The following is a 25,000-nucleotide window of genomic DNA, read 5'->3' on the forward strand; positions in this document are numbered from 1 at the left end:
AACAGCTGTGCTTATGCCATTAAAATAAATACGCTGCCTGTGGGTAACCTTGGCGCATGGTCACCAGCGTAGCTGGCGCACCAGGGCGGTGCAGCCCGATCGCGCTCACCCAGGTCCGCCGATCAGCCCCCGTCCCGGCTCCGCCCACGTCGCCTGACCTGCGCCACTGGCTGCATACCTCGGCGGCGACGACACCGCACTGCGGACGAGCGCGGACTTCACTTGAATTGAAGAAGTTGCCAACTCCAGGGGGAACTCCCCGCTAGTTATAACGACTAGTTCTGAAGACCCGGGGGGAAATAAAGCCCGGCAGAAGCTAATTAAACCGTGTGATAGAAAACATCGACAAGTGGGTCAATGCACATGTCCACTGCGCGTCACCAAGAACACTGTTTCAGTGGTCTGAGGGAGAGATGCTGGACCCATAACGCAGTGGTGCTGGACCGGGCCAGAGAGTGGGTCATTGGGCCCGACTGGCACGAAGATGCCAGCTGGTTACTGGCCTGGGTGGGGTCACCTGCCGAGGCTGCCGCGATTTAGGCCCTCTGCAGGTCCCGTTTGACTAAAGTCGGTGGCAAATTTATCCGACGAACTGCGTCGGCACACCGAGGTTGTAAGGTTCAGGACACACACAAGAAGCTCTGCTCAGGAAGCGCTCCGAACCTGAAGCATGTCGTTTGAACCAAATGAACCATTTCCCCAAATGGGAAAAACACACATGCGATGTTTAGCTATCCCGGCTTTGTAACCCGCGCCGTGAATGAACGGCGTTACCATACGCATGCTCACCCAGGCGATACGGTACTAAGCTGGCCAACTGCTGCCCCTTTCCGCGAACACCATGCTTGCGATCAATCCACGTGGAGCCGTGTCTCGTCCTCTACCCCACAGCGGCGATTTGTACGACCACAGTCCATGCAGATTCTGCTCGTCGGTTGAGGGCTAAGTCAGGCTTCAGCTGCCATCTAAAGGTCAGAACCGCAATACATGATGGAAGGGATGTGAAAGCTCCACCGCAATACATGATGGAAGGATTGTGAAAGCTCCACCGCAATACATGATGGAAGGGATGTGAAAGCTCCACCGCAATACATGATGGAAGGGATGTGAAAGCTCCATCGCAATACATGATGGAAGGGATGTGAAAGCTCCACCGCAATACATGATGGAAGGGATGTGAGAGCTCCAGAAGCGGTGCCACCCGAGGAGGCACTGGCTAACACGCCCCCGGGTGGCCGGTTGAATGCGGAGAGCTCGGATGAAGGGGTCTATGACCCCTAAGATATAAAAAATTATGAGTTCGAGACAGCATGCAACGATTGGGTAGCCCTCTATGTGAACTCGTCATTTTGTAAGGCCTGTAGGTTGTGACATTAGGGCCAAATAAGGTTAAATAAGGTCGAATAATGTTGAACTAGAGGGCGAACCTAGATACCCTACCTACGCAGAACGCTGTATGAGTTCATACCAAGGCCGTGGGATTATCTGAGCTTTAGAGGGTCAAAATTACTAACAATCTTCCCGATTATTTTTATGCTGCCCGCCGTGCCAAAGCTCACTGATCATATTTCCGAGACGCCCCCAGTCGTTCGTATGCTTGAAAACAAACATGATATCTTAAGATAGCACCCGGGCCAAATTGAGCCCAAGTGAGATGAGATGACATGAACCGTGCATCCAAATGAAGCAAGCGACCAAGATGAAAATGAAGCGTGAAACTAGCCGCATTATCTTGTTAAATGTCTAGCACAGCGTCCCGGGCTTATCGGACGGCCAGCTGAAGCGTTGCACCGCTCCCACCAGACAACGAAAACTGGTGCCGGTGGCAGACTGTGAAGGGCTCGTCACCATGGTGACCGACATAGCCCAACTGGCTAGCATTTTGGTCAGCTGACAGCAAATGTCTGGTGGCAAAAGTTAGCCGAAAGCGAGACGGATGGTGGGCACGGCAGGACAACAGGATTACATAAGTTCGGCCGCTAATGATGCCCAGAGTACCTAAGCTATGGCCCCATAATCAAAGGTCCACACAGGGAAATGTGGAAACTGCCGCTGTCATTGCGTTACGTGAATGCATTTGTATGATGTGTGCACCAGCTTCTGTGGTGCTTCAGCTCCTGTGGTGCACCAGCTTCTGTGGTGCAGTGTAGAGGTGTCACTTTTAATCCCGCCGGCCCGCAATAAGTGGGCTTAAAAGATCGCAGGGCTTTGAGCGGGTAGCACTGGCTACGTTGCGGCTTTTTGTATTGGCGGCATCATTTATGTAAAAGTTGCCAACTTATATTTCCTTGAGCACAAATGTGCATGCAAGTATCTGGTAACTGTTCGCAACAAATACTGATTGGAAAAGCGATCGTTTCACAAACATGCTGAGTTAAGAAAGCAACATTCAAATGCAAATTTTTCAGCAATGAAATGCGTGGCACTTTACAAACACGATCTATGATACATACAACTTGTATCTTCTGGAACAACGCATGATGGTTAATCACTTTACTTCTTTTATCTAGGTATAATTACATGACAATACATTCTGAGCTAGTGAAATCCTCAAAAGAGAGCAAGAGCCGTACAGAAATAATCTAGAAGTAGCTACGGGTACTACCAGCGGTCTATTTTTGCATTCAGTTTGGGTGCAAGGGTCTAGCTCCTTATTTCATTAGGAAGCCCAACCCCCAACATTGACAACATGGGCAAATAAAAGGAAAATCCCTCTTTTGGAACATGTTGCGCTTGCTTTTCTCTTTTTTGTGCATGCAACCACGTTTCCTGAAAAGATCTCACCAAATTTGCCTCCTCTTGGTCGAAATTCTGAGTGAACTTTATTTTGGTTTCGGCTCCTCCTCACTCCACACGATGTGCATTTCGTCCCCTCCGTTCGCTCCGTTCATTCATCATCGAGCAGCAGGAATGTCGCGCCACGCACCTCGCCGAATGTGCAGACATCGAGCTTTCAGGAGTTGCGTCTCTTTGCGAAGGTAGTGAGTATGCCGCATGGCGTATGGCGTTTGGGTTGAGTGCAAAATAGGGATGTCGATGTCAGCCCACCGGACTTCGCCGCATGCGCTCGGCACAGTGTTCGTTTTTCAGTGTCAAGTGCCCAATCTTGTTCGCATGTGCCAAAACCCTGCATTTTGATCTAACAGGCTGCTTACGGCTCAGTGCTCGCTTGAGCTCTCCTGAACTGCGTAAGCCGAGTTTGCATCGCATATTAAAAGTGCTGGCAGATTTACACGAAACTTCGGCAAACTTAGCATCTACGCAGATCAGCATTCCAGTGTCATGAATGGCACGATACGTTCACGGTAGGCAAGCTTTCAACTTACCCACGGCCTCCGAAGATGCTTTAGGTTAGTAACGCCTTCCCAACAATAGTTCCGCCCACCACTGACACTCAAAATAAAATAATCGCACTGTAACTGCACATACGTCCGCCTGTTCGGCCAGCTTCTGCAAGATCTAAGGCTTGAAAAACGCCTCGTCTGTGTGAATTATATGACGCCCGCATCCACCGTAACCAATCATCATTGGGGTTACAGCAACGCTTTATCGGTCAGCCAATCAACGTCCATTAAGTTATCTCAAGATTGTGGAAGTCTTCAGTATGGCAGCGAAGCCGCTTTGTGAAAGGCCCTGAACGATCTGTCGTCAGCACGATTGTCAGCTGGAATGCCCGATGTCATGCCGTCATGCGCCACTCATCACCCCATCACTCTGTCACGCAGCACTCCGCCATGCGTGCTGACAGAGTATTCGGCGTAAGGGCCGACGGGATAGTTTTTAATTGTGCCTTTTTTTGTTTACCTTTTAACTACTTCAGACCTCACACTAACTCTGGCTTACCGTCTCCCGTGACACACTTCTAATAAAACAGTGCGTGGATGTGTGGCTCCTGCCCCGATATTACCATCATCCATCCCATCCATAAGTTGAGTGCTTCTTCCCATTCACATCTCATCTTAAGTTATTCCCCTCTCATTTTATGTGCTCACTCAATTTTTTTGCCTGGAGACGGTCTAACGATCCTTTATTGCTACTTGTACTAACGTGAACCTTATTCTTTCATCGAACTCCCACTTGTGCTGACAAAGCCCATGTTCGAGACTCGTGGCGTTCCGTTCCTGCTCTCCATCCTTTACGATTACTCTAACGCCATTAATTAACTGGGGAACGCAATCACTCTCCACACCAATCACTGTCACTCCCCTTTTTATGGCTTCTCTCGGCAGTCCAATTCCCCTCTTATCTATCCAACATCGCATCCCCCCAAAATTGGAGGAAAGTGCCCCGCACCCCCCCCACCCCCCCCCGCCTTCCCGCTTGAGGGTAGCGGCAAACGCTAGCACCTACAAGAAGCTTTCCAAGGACCCATGGGAGACAGGCACCGTGTAATGATACTTCCAGTTTTGTGATGTTCAGTGCGCAGTCCTAGACATAGGTAACGTTCAAAAGCGGTGGCATTTCACCTGTGCGCGTTTTGTTGCGGCTGAAGCACTTTCCTCAAAATCTGCTTTCTGCCCTCTCCGGGATCCAACAAAGACCCAGTTTTGAAGACGCCAATTTCTTTCCTTGTAATCCAACGGATTTTGCCACGCCCCCTGGGCTGGCCGAGCGGAGGAGCCGAGACGGGAGTACGGGGAGGGGGCGCGTGCGCAAGCCCGGCTGACGTCCGCCGCCGCCGCGGTCGTCTCCAGTTCTCGCCCGCGGACGGCGGCGGCCGGCTCGGGCCCCAGCAGCACCGAAGGACATCAGTGAACCGATCACTGGGCGAACTCCCTGAAGCACGTCCCCGTCTGGAGACCGTCAGCGGGGTGGACACCGGCCGCGCGCGTCTGGCGGCGGCGGGCGGTCGCGTGCGCCCGCAACGCGTGCGGTGACAGTTGCTGTGTCGACATCAGAGAAGGATGACACCCCTCGGCGTGGTCGCCCTAGTCGTGTGGGTGACGTCCTTGCTGTCAGTGGCAGCCACTGCCAAACAGAGGTGAGCGCTGCCCGACGCATGGCCATGCGGAGCGGACAGAAGTAACTTGAGGTGGGCAGTGCCTGCACGGCATGCTGCATTTATAGTTGGTATGCTGACGTGCGTTTTTGGCCTGTCGCGGATATTTGTACCTCTTGCGGGAGTATCATACCTCCAAATTTTATGCATCTACCACTGCCAACATAAGACCAAAACAACGGCAAGTTTGGTAAGAAACCTGAAAAGGCGGCAAAAATCGCTACGGTGTGGGATAATCCAGCCTAGGTCACGTTATCAATCTTAAGAGCCTTCAGCTATGCTTCGAGCAATGCTGCTGGAATGCTCAAAGCACAATTTGTAACGCTCTCGTGATCGATAGGCAGAGCTTTTCGTGGAGGACAAGCCACACATTAATTATCTTCATTATCGAGCAAGTTACAAAACTTGAGAACTACTCTGTAATCTGCTGCAATGCATAGGCTATTTGTCGTTTAGATTTTTACGCGTTCATGTGTCGACACCGAGCAGCTCAGGTCACTGTAACTGAGTTTGCAAATAGCTAATAGAACATCATGGCCAACAATGCATGCATTGACACCGAAAAGCTTACAAGTTGTAGTTGAGTGTGAGAGCAGCGAATGGAAAACGTGCCTTAATTTTTTTTACAATGCAAAGCTGAAAATTCAGATGGATGATGGCTTAGGCCATTTCAGTTTTTGTTGCTTGTATTGCTCTCAGGCCTTCAGCGTTTGCATTGATAAATATATCATCAAAATTATGTCTTGACCACCCGTATTTCATTCCTATTCAAACGGAATGTTTGGATCGCAACTCGAATAAAGATTAAACATTCGGGCGCAGCGCTCTGGCCTAAAGCAGTGACATTACAAGTACCACTACAGCAGAATTATCTCTCATAGGGTTAATGACGAGCCCGGACTTTTGCAGCATTGCTACGACAAAGAAGAAACTTATGTCAATAAGGAAGATACCAAACAGTTGGTACAGCATTTCGCGTATTTAACCCTGCGAGTTTTTCTTTCGGATTCTTTTATTTAATCACCAGCATCTGGCCGAACGTTCCTTCCGAGATTGCTTCCACGCCTGGATATTCGTTTTCATCACATCTCGGAACCGGTCAGCCCAGTAATGATGGATTGTCTTAACTGACCACACCGCAGTGCCAAGACATTCGGCATTCGATCGATTCCTCGGAGGCTGGTCGTGAATCAAGATACGTCGCATTTGCCTCCCTGATCTTAAGGTATTCGTGGATCTCAAGCCCCTACATGTTGCTTGAATTCTCCTAACTAAAAGTGATGTATCTCTTGAGCTATTCCTCTCGAAGGGTTACATCACTCATATGATGTATCTCTTCACCTGCCTTGACTGATCGCATGCAAAAATCGGGAGAGGCCACAAGCCACCTCCAAAGGGAGAGCACAATCTTTGCAGGCTGTCTCAGTACTGCGTGCAGGTGGCTAGCTGCATGCATTACTGGTCCGGGATAGTACCATCTGGGATGTACAAAAGCGCACATGGATCACCTAAAGCTTAAAACAAGAAATTGGTGTGCATGAGTTTCAAGCCTAAATGCCATCGAAAGCTATTAGCCACACTTCAAGCATGGCCGCCGCCATAAGCGGGCTGGCGGAAGCCATCCGCAGTTTTGCATCTTTGAACCACCCGGCCGATTCGCCGCAGCTGCTTGCGGGAGGTTTCAGCGCTGATGACGTGAGCGGAGTTCCCGACCACCGGAGCAGTTGTCTACAACTGATTTGTCGAATTATGATGCTTTGAAGGCGCACATTTAAAATCGAAACAAACTTGTAGGGTAAGACAGTGGTTTAGGCTTTATTCCTCGGAAAAACCGGGAGAATGGAGATAAAGTTAGGTTGATATTTCGGCAACATGCCTTTATCGGAAACAAGAAGAGCAGTTCTGCTATTGTTTCGATAAAGGCATGTTGCCGAAATATCAACCGAACCTTATCTCCATTCTCCTTGCTAATGTACTGAACAACTTATAAACTTGTAGGGATCTGTGCCGGTGTACTGCAACAGCAACCGGATCGCTGAGCACGCCGAAGAAATGCGACTGTGTGTGCCGAGAAAGGCTGTGTGTGCAGAAGTAAACAGAAAAGCGACTGTGTCTGCAGAAGTAAATATTGTTGAACCAGTACTGTACCTTTATCGTGGTAGTAGAAGAGCACAGATCACACCGGGCGGAAAAATTTCACAAAGTTATCAGTTTCAAAGGTCATATGCATGAACAAGAAATCTGATTCGTTGAAAATAACATTACAGCTGCAGCTGGAATCTAAGGCACCTAGTTTAGATGCACAAGCGCGCGGTCAAATGCTGGCTTTAAAGTTGGCCCCCTCCGTTTGAAAAACCCCTCACAGTACGGATTGGTGATCTACAACTAGCAATGTAGTTACGTACATTCGTACGCACAGCACGAATGTACGTAACGTTTACATCTTTTCGATTCCGTGTGTCTGTATATACTGGGAACAAACTAGCTCTTTCTAGGGTGTTTTCGGCGAAATGAATCCTCCATGTAGTGTTGCAGATGCCCCCGAAAACAGCGTGTTTAAGGGAACCTTTTCCAGTTTGTGTCCCTTATTTGGCGTTTGCTCTGATCTTTTTCGCTCTTAGAAATGCACTCACCGGATTGCTTTATGACACCTGAAAACTTTCGTGTGGCAGTTCTATGATGCCGTACAAGCATCACACTGAAGTCATGGAAAACACGACTGTTCAAAGAAACCATTTGCCCGTAACGTGTATTAAGAAGTGTCGTGCCGAAGATAAACCCCTAAATCCCTTTTGTTTTTTAAATATTTAAGAAACCAAAAAGAGGGTCTTTCTTCGGACCGGCAGCTAAGTGGCAAATGTGAAACTGCCCGCCAAGCGAGGTTCGAATGATCAAGTACCACACTGGTTCTAGCGAAACCAGCTACCGCCCATGGGGCTCCGGTAGCAAGGATCATATAGAGTTTTGAGAGGGATGCGCGGTTACACCGTTCCGAGTAAGGTCCGGTAATGCGCTGCACTGGCGCTGTTAGGACCGCTGCACCGGCAGAGTAATGCTGGTAGCTACACTGGCTCTGGAGTATATGCCATTGGCGGCTATCTGTTCTGCGCACTGCGTTGGGCGAGCCCCCCCCCCCCCCTCCCCCCCCCCTTCGGCCAGAAACCTAGGCGGTCGGGGAAAGGCGAAGAAAATGCCGCGATATTTACAGTGTTTCAATTACATCCGAGATGTTGTCAGCAACCTAAATTGATACCCACAATATGAAACAGACTAGCTGATTCCCTCTGAAGGGTGTAGAAGTCTATGCTATAAAAAGCAACGTTCACATGGGCGATTTGGCCAAGTCTGCACAAGGGTTTTTTGACACGCTCCTTTTGTCAAAAGAATCCTTGATGCCACTTGGAGGCAGCGTGGCACCACTCTAAAAACACCTCGCATGCGAGCGATCTGGCCAACATTGCGCCCTTTCTGGAGACATCACCTTTCTTGACGTGCGCTGTTATTTGTGCGCGTGATGTGCGCTCACAAGAAGCCGTGTATTTATGGGGGAGCTCTTGATTTGTCACAGACGCTCGCTTTTTGTGACGCCTTCGGAGGCACGGCGTGACTTTGAGGCACGGCACGGCCGCTCTCGACATCGGCCTTCACGTCAGTACCGTGCGCGTCGCCGCTTGAGGGCGGAGACCTGTTTTATGTCTCCAATCAGCACAAACGCGTCTACACCAGGCCCTGGGGCCCGGACAAAGGTCAGAACAACAAGCTCTGCCGAGTTCCGACTCTGATCCGAATGCTTCAATTTCAGCCAACCAGAATACATCGTGGAAAGACAGCGAAACAATTGGGGGAAAACATTTGTGTGAAGAAAGAAAATCACGTCGGGATCGTGCGTCCCATTGAAAACAAATCAGTTTGTCATCACTAGTATCCTTCCGAGCTCGGCTGCGTTCGAGATTACAGACATGTTACGTCCATTGCACATATACACAAGTCATAAATATGGGTTGGACGGAGGCATCTCGGTGTTACGATTGTTGTCCAGCTTGCATATTCAAAGTGACAAGATGTTACTCTTGTTGTTTTCTGGCGCATTTTTTTCATAGTCTGAGTGGGTATTCAAGGCAATCATCTCCCTGTACGCGCCTGTGTTCATAAACAAACCTATTCTGAGATCTGCGCACGATGAGGTGCGATGCGAAAAACGAGCCAACCCGAAACCGACCGTTTGCACGGAAAACTAAAAGCCCTCCTTGAACTGCTCAAAAGTTTTCCTGCCCGTCCTCCAGATCACTCTAAATCTTCCCTCTGGTCATATTGAACAGTCGCTCGATAACCCCTGGCCCTGACACTTCTCTCTACTTCAACACATCGACTCTAGACAGAATTTCAAGTTTTCGCGACTTTCCGTATCATTAAATTTCTCTTGGTTCGGTAAACACGTGGACCTTGCATCAATCATTTGGTATTATTCAATCCTACAGTGTCATCGCAAGTTTTCGCCTGCAGGCTGGTAGGTGATGTGGACCTCAGGCAGGTGAGGTCCGGTCCCTTGGTGTGCTGGGTGCGGCGGCTCTTTCATCTACAGATTGGTAGGTGATGTGGACCTCAGGCAGGTGAGGCCCGGTCCCCTGGTGTGCTCGGTACGCCGGCTGCCATTTGGTCTGCATCAAGCACTGTCGTCATCACGATTTACGCATAGGATTCGCGTGTGCATGCCGCCAAGAGCGGTATGTCATGCTGTGAGTAATCGTTCGACTTTTTACGTTTTTCTGCAGGTAGAGTATTTGTTTCATTACATGGCGGCTGATCTCTGGCGCGGTTTTCGTTTTCTTTAGCAAAAAATTTGACGCCCGCGTTGATTACGACATGCCACTAACATGTGTCTTTTATTGTGAATAAGCGCTGCACCCTCGCACAGCGAAACCGTCCTTCGTTCGTCCTCTGTCGTCATTTCTCATGCACATCGATGTGCTTCGCGCAGTCAGTGCACATCATTTGTGCGTAGCAAGTGTGCCTTAATTGTACACACATGTACCTTGATTCGTCCTAACAGACTTTGCTGTTTGCAAATAGGCTTTGTTGTTTGGGGGAGGGGGGGGGGGGGGGAGTCGGGGGCACCGACTGCAATGATTATTTGGCGCCCATAAAATGATGGCAATTTAGCAATTGATGGTGCGCCCTGCTGCACCACTTCTGTTTCCTCATAACCAACTGAACCGTTTCTGTCGCAGTGAGCACTACTACCGTTAACCTAATATCAAGGAAATGTTCGATTCACCGTTGAGAGTGGAGCCAAAGTTTGGCGCTCCAGAGCAGGTTGGACACACATGAAGTTATACAAACGCTTTGGCTTGAGCAGGCCGTCGGGTCACTATCGGGCTAAGGCTGCTGGAAAAGTCACGTGCAGCCAACCCTGCGACGAAGCGTGCGTTGGTTTTTTTTCGCACAAGGTGCGCAATGCGAACGGAAGGAGTTGGCTGCTTTTCGAGGATATGCACACACGACTGTAAGGGGAACCATGGCTTGGTTCTTTGTTTGTACGATGAAGCGTTATGGATGAGACACCCGCCATCTTCTGTACACTGCTGTCTTCCGCATTTCGCTTTCCGCTAAATTGTGTCTTCCGGCAGGAACTAGAAGAAACCGCCAGTAACGTAAGGCTAAGGCAATGACAGCAATAAATGACGGCGATGCTTTTGCGTCATTGCCGCTGGCTGTACATTCGTCAGCTAACTCAACCGCGACCTTATCACATAGACGCTGTCTGAGACCCCGCGAATCCGGCTAACTGTCGCGGACAGCGGCGAGTAACGAGGAAACGCCGCGGCCGGTAATATCCGAGGGCACGGCGAGTATCAAGGAAACGCGGCCGGTAATGTCCGAGGACACGGCGAGTATCAAGGAAACGCGGCCGGTAATATCCGAGGACACGGTGAGTATCAAGGAAACGCGGCCGGTAATGTCCGAGGGCACGGCGAGTATCAAGGAAACGCGGCCGGTAATATCCGAGGACACGGCGGGTATCAAGGAACGCGGCCGGTAATATTCGAGGCACGGCGAGTATCAAGGAAACGCGGCCGGTAATATCCGAGGACACGGCGAGTATCAAGGAAACGCGGGCCGGTAATATCCGAGGCACGGCGAGTATCAAGGAAACGCGGCCGGTAATATCCGAGGGCACGGCGAGTATCAAGGAAACGCGGCCGGTAATATCCGAGGACACGGCGAGTATCAAGGAAACGCGGCCGGTAATATCCGAGGACACGGCGAGTATCAAGGAAACGTGGCCGGTAATATCCGAGGACACGTTGCCACGTAAACGAGCGATCTTGCGGTGCTCGTTTCCTCTAACACGGTTTTCGTTCTTTCGAGCAGCGAAACGACAGGCCTGGAAGAGTTACGGTGCTGCCCTTGTTCCCTTCAGGGTTCAAAAGGCACAGCTGGCATTGAACCGACGAGTTGGCGGCGCGCAGCGCAGTGTCAACTTAAACCGCTAACCTCAAACGATGTGCCAGACCTGAGAACAAATCTGTCCACGGTGCAATGGCTGGATTCCAAGAACACACCGGGCTAGCCAGAATTATTAGCAACATTACTTTGAACCCTGACCTCGTTTTTTTGTCAGTGAGCTGGTCAAAACATACGACGGGTGATTTCGTAAAGCAGACCATTTTCACTCCACAGCACGCATATCGCAAAAGCCTTTAATACTCCCATAACCTTGGAACGGACCAAGTTTAGCGGCTCCAGTATACCCCTTCCTGAATCAATGAGCTGAGGCGCGGAGATCATTCCACAAGTTGGCCCTACGGATCACATCCACGCATCTCAAAACATACGCGACACACACGTCGCGACTGCAACTTGTATGATATCATTTGCTCACTGCCTATCTCCCCCCCCCCCCCTCCACCCCCAACGCTTAACCACCGAAAAATGACGCATTGAAGTTTGCGGCAGGAAATGCTATCTAACGAATGCAACAGTGCAGCGACTACGCAATGCAGCTTGCGACGTTAGTAGGCCACCATTAGCAATGGGTAGTCGGCTCGGCCCAGACCGTAGTGTGTGGATAAATGGTGAAAGAAGTTGTACACTTAAGGTGCCAGTAAACATGCAGCGTCGGCTACAACACGCATTCGTGAACTGATCTGATTTCGTGGAATCGGAGGAAGCTTGCTGCACCCGAATGCCTCCGTTCTGAAGACATCCTTGCTCATGCATCAAATGTATATTTGGAGGAAACGAACGCTTTTGAAAGAAAGGTTGCGAGTATTTTTATGGCTTATTGGCAAGCACCAACGCTCTCAGATGCGAAAAAGACATTTAGTTTGCACGTGAGAACCATGAATGTGGCGGCACGTATTGTTCTATCAAATACGTTTGCCGCCTTCAACGAAATAGAACGGGGAAGCCGTGACACAGCAGCGCGGAGGATGCAAGGTGCCCCGTGCGCCGGTTGGTGACACAGCAGCGCGGAGGATGCAAGGTGCCCCGTGCGCCGGTTGGTGACACAGCAGCGCGGAGGATGCAAGGTGCCCCGTACGCCGGTTGGTGATATTGCATGCCATTTGTTACCCAGATACCATTCTTCCTGTTCGACTTTGCCGCACATTTTCCGCTTTACACTGACGCGGGGGGGGGGGGAAGGATCGAACCTGTTCGGCTATCGATGTGTGTGAGCTGGATGATTTTGGTACCTGATTAAGTGGAAACCCTTCATCGGATTAGATCATGGGGCTACCATGCTGCATTTCAGATTGGACGGACTGGCTATTTAAGATCTGTTTTCTATCAAACACAATTTTGTATTGCGAAACTGGTGTAACTGATGAAAAATAGCTCCACTGAAATAAAATGACACCCCAGCCAGAAGTTCATCGTGGCATGCCCATCACGAAAGCTGGGTTCGAGCGCCTGCCTTCTGTTAACACGCCCAAGCCTGGGTGGATTGAGTTGCTTTAGGCGCTCCCCATTTACTGCTGACTGGGATGACCAACGGTTGGTGACGGCGGCCGCGATGCAGGTCTGTTGACGTCAGAAGGCGAGACGGGCCTTGTCGAGCATGGCGACACGGTAAGCTTCCGCTACTGTTGTCTGCCGTGGACCTGCAGCTTCATGGTCGGATGATGGCGTTAAGGCAGAAGGAACAAGAACAAAACCGTGTGACCGCTGACCCCGGACATCTATGCCACGAAAAGGTCCAGACTGTATCTTTGAAATAAAAAATTTGGTCCGTCCGTTCAGTGAATTCAATGGTTTGGCTATCCAAAGTTAGACAACCAGTGTGATTGGTGAGCCATGAATGAGTTCAGCAGCCAGTCCAAGATATCGCAATTTCCTATCACCCAGATAGTAAAAAAAATGTTATGTTACACCCAAATGTGACCTACCCCAAAAAGCTTACCTGGAACCCATCATGCTGATTTTTTGGTATTCTGCCAGGAGCTTGATATGATGAAAATGGAAAAACTGCTGGTCATCACGTACACAAATGGCCACTGGGGAATTGTCTATATTTGCAGCGTTGTGCCGTCAGAAGTTTCTGCGTAGTTCGTGCGACATTAGGATACGTTTCTCTTCCAAAATATTATAACTCCGTGTGATTGCTGCACGTCCGACCATACATCATTTTATCCCGTCCGCCCTGTCCATTATTGAGCTGTGTGCGCTCCTGCCAGCACAGAAAGACAGCGCATTCAACGAAGCCTCACCGACCGTGCAAGAACGCGGCTAGGCTTGGAACACAGCCAGACGCCACACACAGAGACGAAGACCGCAACCCAAGAGCGCAGTCGAAGAAGTGAGCAGAAGAGCTCCATCAGACCTGCCTCCCCCCATTACTCCGTCGTCATGAACGGCCCCGGCCGGGGCTGTTCCTTCCCCGCTCGCCGCGTGAATGGCGTTCCCCAGCGGGACACCAACCCGGGCGGGTGAAAAGAAACAAAGGAACATCACGGACGTGACGGGGCGCTGCTCCTTGCCAAAACCCTCCCGTACGACGCTCTCCTCGTAAATGAGTAAATCAGATGTGACGAACGATCAGTCCATACAGCCACTTTGATTAATAGCAAGACCATCACCAGTACATAAGCCATGAAGCTGGACACCCTGCAGGTCACCCCATATGCGCTAGAGATGGCTGCATTCTCCACCAAGTAATGACGTGACCACCTGTCGCCCCAGAGGATCTTGGCTGCACATCAATCTCTCGCGGGCGGCAAACGCGTCATATACCCCTATTTGATCCCTCGCCCTCCCTATTCCACACCTCCTGCATTGCCTGGGTACGATCTGCCAGCAGCAACGGCGTACTGTGAGAACGCAGATTGCTTTTAGTTCAAACCGCGGCCAGGATAAGAGTCCAGTGGCCGCGGTTTTTTCGTCGCAGACGGGCGGACCTTCGACTGCAAGGGCACACAGCTGCGATGCGCTGCGTGTGGAGCATCTCAGTCCACCCAGACCCGCCCTCCGCCACCTCAGTTTGGGCCTGTAAGCGCTGAGCAAAGTTCACCAGCCCGTGCATTCCGGCGGCGCCTCCTGCGACGAAGCCTGAGAACAGGCCCACCCTAACTGGCGCTCGTCGACTGAGGATCGGGCAGATCTCCGGCAGACACGTCACGTCCGTCTGGGTTCCCGGTCCAAGCACTACTAGTCCCTCCCCCCCCCCCCCCACACACGCTCAGAACCTTCTCCCAGCCAGTATCCAGCTGTCCCTCCATTCTGACGCCAAGTGGCATGTATACTGTCTCGCACTCAACCGCGTGAAACATATGCTCGTAACAATGGGCACACGAGTGAAGAGCTGACATGTAAAGTCCCTTTGTAACTGCCTTGTCACTCACTGATAGATGTGTAAGCCACTAATACGCTTGCAACTAAAAGCTCGCCAAATAACACGCGGAAATGCAATATAAAACCCCGTAAACGCGCCACGTGCAAGGTGTCCCATTTCACCACATGCTGCAATCACTCAGAAACAAACTTTAGATCAAAGAAAACATGCACTCCATCTCGTGATTTCGGGCCGCAAAATGGGAGGAGTTTATCTGTTCAAGTAAGCAGAGAGTTCTGCCGCACCCGGTGAACTGTGCAGATTTGGCACACGTGCTTCCGCACGAAGCCTCAGAGCATTATGTACGTTTAGCGTCGAAAAGCGCTCAGGCGTATAGCACAAGCGTCGTCGACCGGGAAGTTCCGTCAAGATGGATTACAAGTGTCTCAGGGGTCTCAGGAAAATCATGTACATGTCGAGAAAGATAGCCGCCCAGACAGCACCAGCAGGGATGCTGAATGGAAGGTGATGTTACGACATGCAGTGTCATGCACCACTTGCGCTAACCCGAAAATGTCTACTGTAAGAACAAAAAAAAGCAGGGACAAGGCTCTCCGTGGCACGGAATAACGTACGAGCAAGGCACCGAGAGTTCAATGATATCATTTGTTTTGTGTTGCTCGTATACGACCTCTGTCAAAAGTTTCCCTTAACCTACCATCCGCTTATATAATCCTGCTCGTAACAATAATAATCCACATCACCTATGTGGATTTAGCTGTGTTGAATGACTGGCAGACACTGATATGATTGCACTGAGCCTGGGACGGACATCTCTGAGCGAAGTCCAACCTTTCTGATGCAAGCCCCATGACCGATTTCAGCAAGAGCAATTTCATTGTGGTATGGATGCTTTGGTACAATGAAAAATGGAGCCTCGCTTGTAACACATTTTGAATACACTTGATTTTGATGTCGTTGCGTACAACAGTGTTTCAAAGCAGGGCTCCGAGGTTAAAATCTCAGCGCGGGCTTCAGAGCCAAGCTGTGGGTTCATTGATACAGGCTATACGAATTCAAACAGCGTTCCAGCTGGTGCGGAAAGCAGTTAATTAACGAACACGTTTAATGTCTTATAATTTTCCATAAATTGCTCAAATTGGTCGCGCTTCAAACCCTTCGCGCTGAGGTGAAATCCTGCCACCTGCATGATGCCCGATATTTCCGTCCGGATCACGTGACAGCTCCGTGTTAAATGATTCGGCATGATTGCTTCAGAAGTCTTACTTGACTTGTGACTTGCTACATGACTGGTGAGCCCTCAACTGAGCACAAATGGATTAACATAAGCTACATGAGAACTCCCATCATGCACATATTAGCAGCGGGCATATGCTTGCATACATATTTAAGGTGGTTTCTCCCCCATTTTGTTGCTGTATTTCACGCAAGTAGGGACCACGTTTTGCATTCTGAATCATGCTGAATACGAAACCTTTTACAATCCCTCAACTGGATGGAAGATTTGGGGCGTTATTAATAACGACACATTTGAACTCCCATTGATCGATAATCGATGATTATCCATGACTGACAACAAAACCATCAATATCATACAACCCATAAATATGGACGACTTACAGGTCTCCACGCATGCGCCAGAGACTTCTACAGTCTCATGAAATCTCTTTTTACAGCAAAAAATGCAATTGCGCTTATCACGCCTTTGTTCAAGCGAAATTACCAGAACAATTTTGAGCATACCATTGCACTGGAGCCTTCGGGCAGACCCATGCGCGGCGGGTGCTCTGAGGCACTCTTTGTTAAGGTTCCTTCGCTTGGGGTCTGATAGTTGCAGCGGCAAATGCGTCTTGAGAAGACAAATTTATTTTTGCAGCAAGCTCGTATATTACGCATCTAGTGTACCGGTTTTATTTCAGATGGCATGTGAAATACAATCTTGGTTCGTCGCTTTGCACAATCAATGGGAAGCTATTGCAACCAACAAGGCATGTTGTAATTAGGAAATGCATACAATTACCGATGATTTGTGAATATCTTTGTTGCGATAAACGATGGAGAAAAAATGCTCGTAACACTTACCAATGTTCCCAACCCTACTGTGCAGCCATAGAAAATAGCAGCCAACTGAAATCACAAGTACTGGGAAGAACTCAGCTTTGGAAACGGAGTTGTTGTAATGTCGTTCTTGACAAGGCGCCTGCTTTCTTGTTTATGTCAAAGCTGTCACCTCAAAAATGTATCATGGCGACGGGAGGGACAACACGTTTGCATGATTTGCCACGGTTATGCAACTTTCAAAACATTTTCACATAAGGTACACCAGACTGATGGGCTCCGCACCCCAGAGCAATATTGCTACAGGTAACTTAATTCAAAGTTTGATGTTGTGCTCATCACTTTTCCTTCGCTTCTTTCTGAGGTTAAAGGGAATGTTTCACATTTGTATCGCTTTTTTAAATGAAATAGTGATCTTGAAGATTATTCGGTGCAGTTCACAGCATTGCGATTCTTGAGAGCTAAACCCTTCTTGTTTCAGAGTTTCCTGCCCGCAAAGATGTGCAAACGTTTTCGGGGAGGCTATTTTGAGGTTATCCAGGCAGTTACGACGTCATGATGACGTCATTCAAATTCTTCCATTATATTAGACACGCGGCGATCAAAGCCCCGAAAAACATAATTCTCGAGTCGTTAATATCTGGCGTTCGTGAGCACAATTTCTACATATGACGGTTGTCAGTTGGCTCTCAATAATTGTTGTGTAAGGTACTATGACGTAATCAACACCTTGAGATCTGTTACTCTGTTTCAAATTGCCCTTGATCTGTAATAAAAAAAAATCCTCTCGGGCTTTTGACTGACGAATATCCGTACGTTATCCGGCCGCTGTTCGCCTTTGTATGGTGGATCGCATCCTTGTTTAGTAAACATGACAGTGGAATTAAGTTAAGGAGGGTTTTCCCTTGAGCTTGGTGACAAGCAGGCTCCACTATGCGCGAGAATATTGGAATATCGGCGTACGTCCCCTGAGCGACAGAGCCCTTAAGTCGCGATGTGCACCACCGCCTTCAGGGGCTCGGAAACCAGCCGTTTCAGCGGCAACAACAAACCTCAATCACAAGGAGAGCGTCCACTAGGTGTTTTTTTCTAGTGTTAGTTTTGTTTGTTATTTGTTGTTACTTGTTTTTTGTTTGTTTGTTATTTTATTTGTTTATTTATTGTTACTTGTTTGTTATGACACTATATATCTACGCCGTTCCGCGAAAAGCGTAGGTTCTTACGGGAAATGTCGAGACAATTTAATATGCATTGGCTTGAGCCACCATTTTATCACAGGTTTCGACGCTTGAATGAGACGGGCGCCATAACGCTGCAGCACAATACTGCTAGCGGGCGCCGTGGTTGATAATGGCTTTACGGAAAAGGTGTCCCGTGAACAAGCTCGTGGGGCACATTCACGTGAACTGGCTCTACTGGGGCCACATCACCGGCTGCGTCAGTGCCAGGCAGGCGGCTCCGGTAGCTGAGCTGGCCGGGCCAAAGTAGCCGATGTTTTTGTTGCTGGGCTAACCCCCGCACGTCACCTTCAGACCCCATTGGTCCTTGCTTTCCAGCACCACCCCTGGGTCACGGGGAGCCCAGGCTCTTTCATTTTGGTCGCTTCGTATCTGGTTCAACACGAGCCATTTGTACATCATTCCATTTCACCTGATTTTCAAGCCCATCGGGCTGGTGGAGCAGCCATTAGCAAGACCCCTCTCTTGTGCCTGGCCCGTCCGACTGGGGAACCATTGCGCGAAACAGGTACAGGTACCAGCTAGGTCGTTTCCTTGCCATCCACCAGAAAGTGGAGACAGCTACGCCTGAAGATTTCGTTGCCATTCGCCGGGAGACGGACTCCTCCATACACGGATCCAGGAAAATGGAGACGGATACGCCGGAAGATTTCGTTGCCAATCGCCGGGAGACGGACTCCTTCTCCATACACGGATCCAGGAAAGTGGAGACGGATACGCCGGAAGATTTCGTTACCATTCGGCGGGAGACGAACTCCTCCATACATGGATCCAGGAGACGCTTTAAGGCCTGAACGAGCTAAGCGAAGAGCCGCAAGCTACTCATTGGCACTGCGACCCGCCCACTGGCTGTTCAGCGGGAGTGGGACACAAGTGCAGATGCTAATCGACGCGCTACTCGCAGGAGATACATCACGTATTTTGATCATGCTGTTGTTGCATCACCTCGGTGTTTTTTATGGTTTAGCCGGGTAGGAAACATTGCGGCTACATTTTGGTGATGTAGTGAATAAACAGGGAGATATGATATGTTTCTGAGTTTCTCCTAGTTTATGACGGTTTTAGCCGATAAGGACAAAAAAAAACAGTGTCTGAAGCTATTTTCAGCCGGCCAAAATGTCAATCCTGATTTCGTCCTAGCCCCTTTTTCGTACCAATGAAAACTAAACGAATCGATTTGGGCTGAGATTCATCATTCTCCACTTGGTATGTCGAGAACCGATTGACTAATTTGCTCCCGGAAAACGCGCATACAATTGATTTTTGTACGAGAACAACATTACTGTAAGCAACAAATTTCGAAATTGGTGACATAGGCGGATACACGAAACAAAAATGTAGTGAAGAACACCTTTTTATTGTCTTCGCTGCGCGAACTTCGTTAGACTGAGGTGTTATATTCTGGTGTCATTCGATGATGGTGGTGTCATTCTGGTGTCATTCTGGTATCATTCAGATAGTGGTGCGAGACTATGTGTCATAGATTTCGTCCCAGCAAATTGAATTGCTTTCCTAGGTGCTCCAGCAAGGTGTGCCTAAACATATGGATTATTTATCCTTTTTACAGTTGTTGTTCTTCCGGTTTCTTCTTTTCAGAGCTTAGACCCGAAACGATTGCAACTTTTACATGCATGCAGTGACGCGTTTAGGGGTTGGACACAAACTTGGGGGACTGGAAATGATGAAATTTGTCCGGAGGCATTGGGCCATGTTCTTCTTGAACGCGTGAAAGTGGATTTCTGGGCAGTAAAGTGATGGAGGCGCCCTTTTGACTTAGTAACCAGTGAGCCCTATTGACCAAAAGACCAGACCAATGTGGTCGTGTCCTTACCCTGACTGACTCCTGAAGATGCCACTGCCAATCAAAAATTGCCCTAGGCGCCCCACCGATTGTGCTTCATGTGACATGTCACAAGTAAAATAAACATAGCCGTATCCAGAAAGCACCGCCATTGTCTTGCCTACCTCTGTCCCAATATAAAATCCAGCTTTACCGAGAAGAAGCTTCAGCAATCGATATGTACACCAAATCTGCATTCGATTGAGAACCATGAAATATCTTAGCGTTTACATAGTCATAACCCGTCCCCCACAACTCCCTTACGCTTAAACTACCTCTGTTATTTATATAATTACATTATGTCACGTATAGCGTCCATATAAATCGTACGAGTCATTATGATGCAAATCCCCGCACAAGGGAGTTCATTTGATTAATTGTACGTTAGTTCATGTTGATGCTAAATGTGAAAAATGACTATAATTGCTTGCTAAAAATCTGTCCTAGATCCACCTCTGGTCAAGAGTGAATTGGAAGTTTGAAGAAAAATACAAAACAAAAGGTAGAAACAACCACTTAATGTCACGGATATCCTTCGAACACTGTAGGTACGGCCGCAGTAAAAGACGGAAGGGAGATTAAACCTCCCCTACAGAAAGGGAACTGATGTGCCTCTTACGACAGAACAATTTAGAACTGCTTTGAATTGCACGGAAGTCCAGGCCTCTTGATCCTTAGTAGACATGAAGTTATTTCGTTGCGCATGTCTGGGTAACCTGAATACTGTGTACCGATCAAGTGGGATTTCACAATTGAACCGGAGTGCAGAGTTTGAGTGAGATAACCCTTGAATTTCCTTAAGTTCTTGCCACTGGTGTTCGGGTGGCTCACGAGCATGTTCATTTGACACTTAACTCGTATAGGCATGGGTAGAATGTGGCGTCTGCTGTCCACCTAGCGCTATGAAAATATGGCGTCTACTCAAATTCGAGCTTCGAAACTCGTGGTAAAAGCATGTGTTGGCGACACAAAGAATCGATTAGAAAATGTCCAAGTACCTCCCATACGTATGATACGCATGTGGCATCCACTTAGAATGAATCAATACTGTATCAGTTTCGAACAAAGTAAAAGGCGTTCATCCTGAAGCACCCGGTATCTACAAACCCAGGCCGTTAGATGGAATACATAGCCGGTATTCGTCTGTCTGGCCCGCGCAAACAAGGTGATGTTGCTCTGGTGCGCCGCAAGCGCCACGCAGCTGCTGCTCCAGCTGCTGCTGCTGCTGCTGCTGCTCTGGACGACGTCCCCTGCCGTCCCGGCTGCCCAGCGTCTGCGAGACCAGGCTTGTCCCGCCAACACTATGTCAGCACAGCCCGTACTGTACACATCCCGGCGACTCGGGCGATCAGCTGCTGCGCCAGTGCACCCATACGCAGCACCAGTCTGTGACCTGCACTCCACACATCCCGGCGGCTCGGGCGATCAGCTGATGAGCCGGTACACCCATACGCAGCACCAGTTTGTGGCCCGGACCGCTTTCAACAAAATGGTTGCTATACAGCAGGCGTCACACGCTGTCGATGGTGGAAAGATTAGTCCCCAATCAAGCCGAGGCTACGGGGCACTCCAATGCAGCACTTACCGTGTGGCTCTCGTGCCTGGAACTGATCATGCTCAGCCGCGCGTGGGAAGTGCTCAGACACCGACCTCGTGCCCCCGCGCGGAGCGCCTGAGCCTCTGTGCCGCCCCGGCCTCACCCGACAGAACATCCACACGTGCCCTGCGCGGCTTTAGGGCGTGGTGCCGCGGATTTCAGCCTTGCAAAGCACGACAGCCCCATCGACGGCAGATGCTGCTGTGCGCGGACACCAGCCTCTTAAAATCAGGTGGACAGGAGGCACTGTTGGTGGCACGACGCGTTTCATGGCATGCCCCAATGGGCTTCTGAACTACCATGCCGATTTTACAGTGTGGGCTCCGGGGAACCCGACCTCCTTTTGAGTGGCGCAGGTGGCTGCCAGCCTTATTTTAGGCTGCGCTCGCGATTACAAACATTCTGATGTATTCTGTTATGGCATGATCTCTATTTAGATGTCTGCCAAGTTTATATCTGGGCCGAATTTTTGCTTACCCTCCGTCTCATCGCAAATCGCGGTATGCGGAGGAACGATGGTGTGTCCTTGCATCATTTCCTGATAAAAGCCGTTTTTGCGATGGGTTAAGGTGAGTGTTCGCAGACCTTTCGGTGCTGTCCACAATCCTGCCCTTCTTAAGACCTAAGCCTCTCTAGTTCCTGAACTACACGCTCAAAAAATGGGTAAAGGCATGTTGGGGTGAGTATTTCAGTCACATCCGCATTCATGACGTCATAATAACGTCATTGAAATCCTGCCTGTCCATATTCATGCGGTAATCAAGGTCAATAATAAATCATCGTCGAAGTGCTCATATCTGGCGTTCGTGAGCGCCATTTCCAGGTATAATGGCCGTCAATTGACTCTCAATCCATGTTGCGCAAGGTACGATGACGTAATCCAACCTATGACGCATTGAGGAGCATGCGTCATACTTTGATTCGTCATATCGCACAAGACCATTTGCAAAAATTTATGCAGCCAATACCTTCATAGGAAAATACTAGGCCTGACAATCGTCAATGTAACTCAGTCAAGTGCGTTTGATGCTGCCTGCACACTTGGTGGCTACATCAGTACTGTGTGAAACAAGGTGTGGTTTGAGGAACTTGGCACTGAAGGACCATTCATGGTAGATCATGTTAAGGGGAATGTTCCACATTTTGCATTGAAGGACCATTCATCGTAGATCATGTTAAGGGGAATGCTCCACATTTTAAGGTAATGGATAAAGCCTCAGATATGGTAAATAAGCTCACTGGTAAGTATTGGTATGCTTTTAAGTGGAAAAGCTGCTTTAGACAACATTATTTCACGGAGTAGTTCATATGTTCTGCAATATTCATTGTTTGGTTACATCATCATACTTTGCACAACATTGATTGAAAGCCAATGGGCAACTGCAGCATCTGGGAATCATGCTCAAGTACGCCATATATGGACGATTCGACAATGATATTTTTCTTGGCTGGTATCGCCGCGGGGCTAATGGAATGACAGGATTTGGACGACGCTTTTATAGCGCCGTGGATGTCTGGGTGACGTTGAAATAGTTTTCCCGAAATAGTCTGCGCATCTTCCCGGGCGTGTAACTCAGAAACTAGAAAGTTAGGTCTTAAGAAGGACAGGGATGTGAACTGCACCGACTGATCTTCAAGTTGACTACTTCAGTTCAAAACCCCGTACAAATGTGAAACACACCCTTTTTAAGGTAGATGGGCCCTGTAGGCTCTGCTTGTACTGTAAACGAGCTCTGTAAGTTATGTCAGTAAACTCTGTAAGCACTGCATGCCATGAACAGGTACGAGACAAGGGTATAAGTTTTTTGTCGCGTCTGCGTCAGCGATACCACCGAATATATTTTATGAGTGCTGAAAAGTTTCGGTAAGGAGAGATCTGCATCATATCTGCCCATAAAAGCATAATCTTGCTTATGGCCAGCTAATATCGATTTCATCAAGCTTTGCGTCTTAATAAACATGCCTTTAAACCTCTGCGAAACATTTCTTGCCAAAAAGCGCAAATAAACGATGTGTGCTTAGAAAATAACGCCGAAAAGTTTTTACAAGTTTCGGATAACAGTCAGAGCACGCCAGGTATATGGCAGGCACTCGTGTGTCTCTCCTTTGACGGCCAAGGGCGGGGCTGAAGTATGAACTATCTTGTGATGGCATTGCCTGACAGCACAATAGGTCGGCCAACACTGTCTGCACTTAACTGGGCCTATGCCTTTGGGTTGGGGACATAGGCCTGCGCAGTAAGACAGTCATAGTAAGGACTCTCTCAAGGTTGCCATGCAAAATATTTAGTGAAATTCGTTTAAGGAGGCTACCAACTGACGTCATCTACAAAAAACTCCGAGTATTGTTTGCGATAGGCATTCCAAGTTAGGTGGCAAATTTTCAAATGTCTTTGTGTTGGTCATGTGCAGGCAGCCTGTTATTAGTCATGGGCTTACATTAATTTCAGCGTCCCTTCTTTCAGAGCCTACTTCAACGTGACCGAGCTGAGAGTGCTGGATATGATGCTGAAGAATTACGACCGAAGAGCAACACCAACATTTGATGCAGGTCAGCTTCTCCAGCGTGCCTTTGCTAGGCTCACTGCTTTTCTGCTATCGATCTTAAATTTCACGCTCTATAGCTTTATTACAAACTCATTAGAAAAATATGGGCTGTGCAGCCTGAGCAGCTAGCTGTCGGGTCATCGGTCCCGACCAGCTGAGTGTCGGGATCAGAACTGGATCAGGGCTGGATCAGATCAGGGTCAGATAAGGAGTGGTCAGTTGGCACTGACCGGTTGTGATGCCCCCCCCCCCCCCCTCTTCCTGATGTCTCTGACCTCTCAAATGTGGAAATATGGAACAGTTCCTTTAAAGGGACTGCTCCATATTTGAACATATTGATGTTTATCACTAAACGCAGATACGCCCCTGAGGAGACATTTTATGTTGAATGACTGCAAACAAGGATATTAAAATCCCCATATCTCTCCTGGCACTGAGCACAATATAACCAATAAGGTGGGCGAATCTTCGCGAGATTTCTGTGATGTCACACATACCTGGGTGACTTCCATGTGGCGGCGCAAAAAAGGCTACGAAGGTTCGCGGGCGTTAAGCTTAGCAACAAAAGGATTTTAAGTCTTGTCTATTTAATATTAAGTCTATTTAAAAGCGCATGACTGAACTTCAGAGAATAATCTTGAAAATGGCTGACTCAGTTCAAACCCCATATAAACGTGGAACGGTCCCCTGAAATCTGCGTTTATGGAACGCTCAGGTTTTGCAGCACGTCAGAAGCACAACGCGGAAACAACACAGCAAAATTGCATAAACATACGATTATCTCAAAGCACAGTAAGACTAGAATGCGAGATTTAGTTTCCACAGTAGTGCAGTCTGGTAGATTACCGAAACAAGATGCCTAATCAGGTTGCCATTGTTTGCTCACTGAACATTTGTCCGAAGTAAAAGCAAGGTATTGACGGGCTCGT

The 25,000-nt window shown here is 48.8% G+C and overlaps 1 protein-coding gene across 1 annotated transcript in view; it reads left to right on the plus strand.

Annotated features, from left to right (window-relative positions):
* The first annotated feature begins 4,806 nt into the window (after nt 1-4,806).
* The window catches only part of LOC119112832 (glycine receptor subunit alpha-2), a 65,276-nt gene continuing 45,082 nt past the window's right edge, over nt 4,807-25,000 (plus strand). Inside the window, exons 1-2 of the mRNA XM_037237118.1 lie at nt 4,807-4,981; nt 23,990-24,075. Of these exons, the coding sequence (XP_037093013.1) occupies nt 4,905-4,981; nt 23,990-24,075 (163 nt within the window). The 5' untranslated portion in view covers nt 4,807-4,904. The remainder of the gene's footprint in view (nt 4,982-23,989; nt 24,076-25,000) is intronic.

Source organism: Pollicipes pollicipes, unplaced genomic scaffold (assembly GCF_011947565.3).
Source record: "Pollicipes pollicipes isolate AB1234 unplaced genomic scaffold, Ppol_2.1 Scaffold_7261;HRSCAF=8764_pilon_pilon_pilon, whole genome shotgun sequence".
NCBI lineage: Eukaryota > Metazoa > Arthropoda > Thecostraca > Pollicipedomorpha > Pollicipedidae > Pollicipes > Pollicipes pollicipes.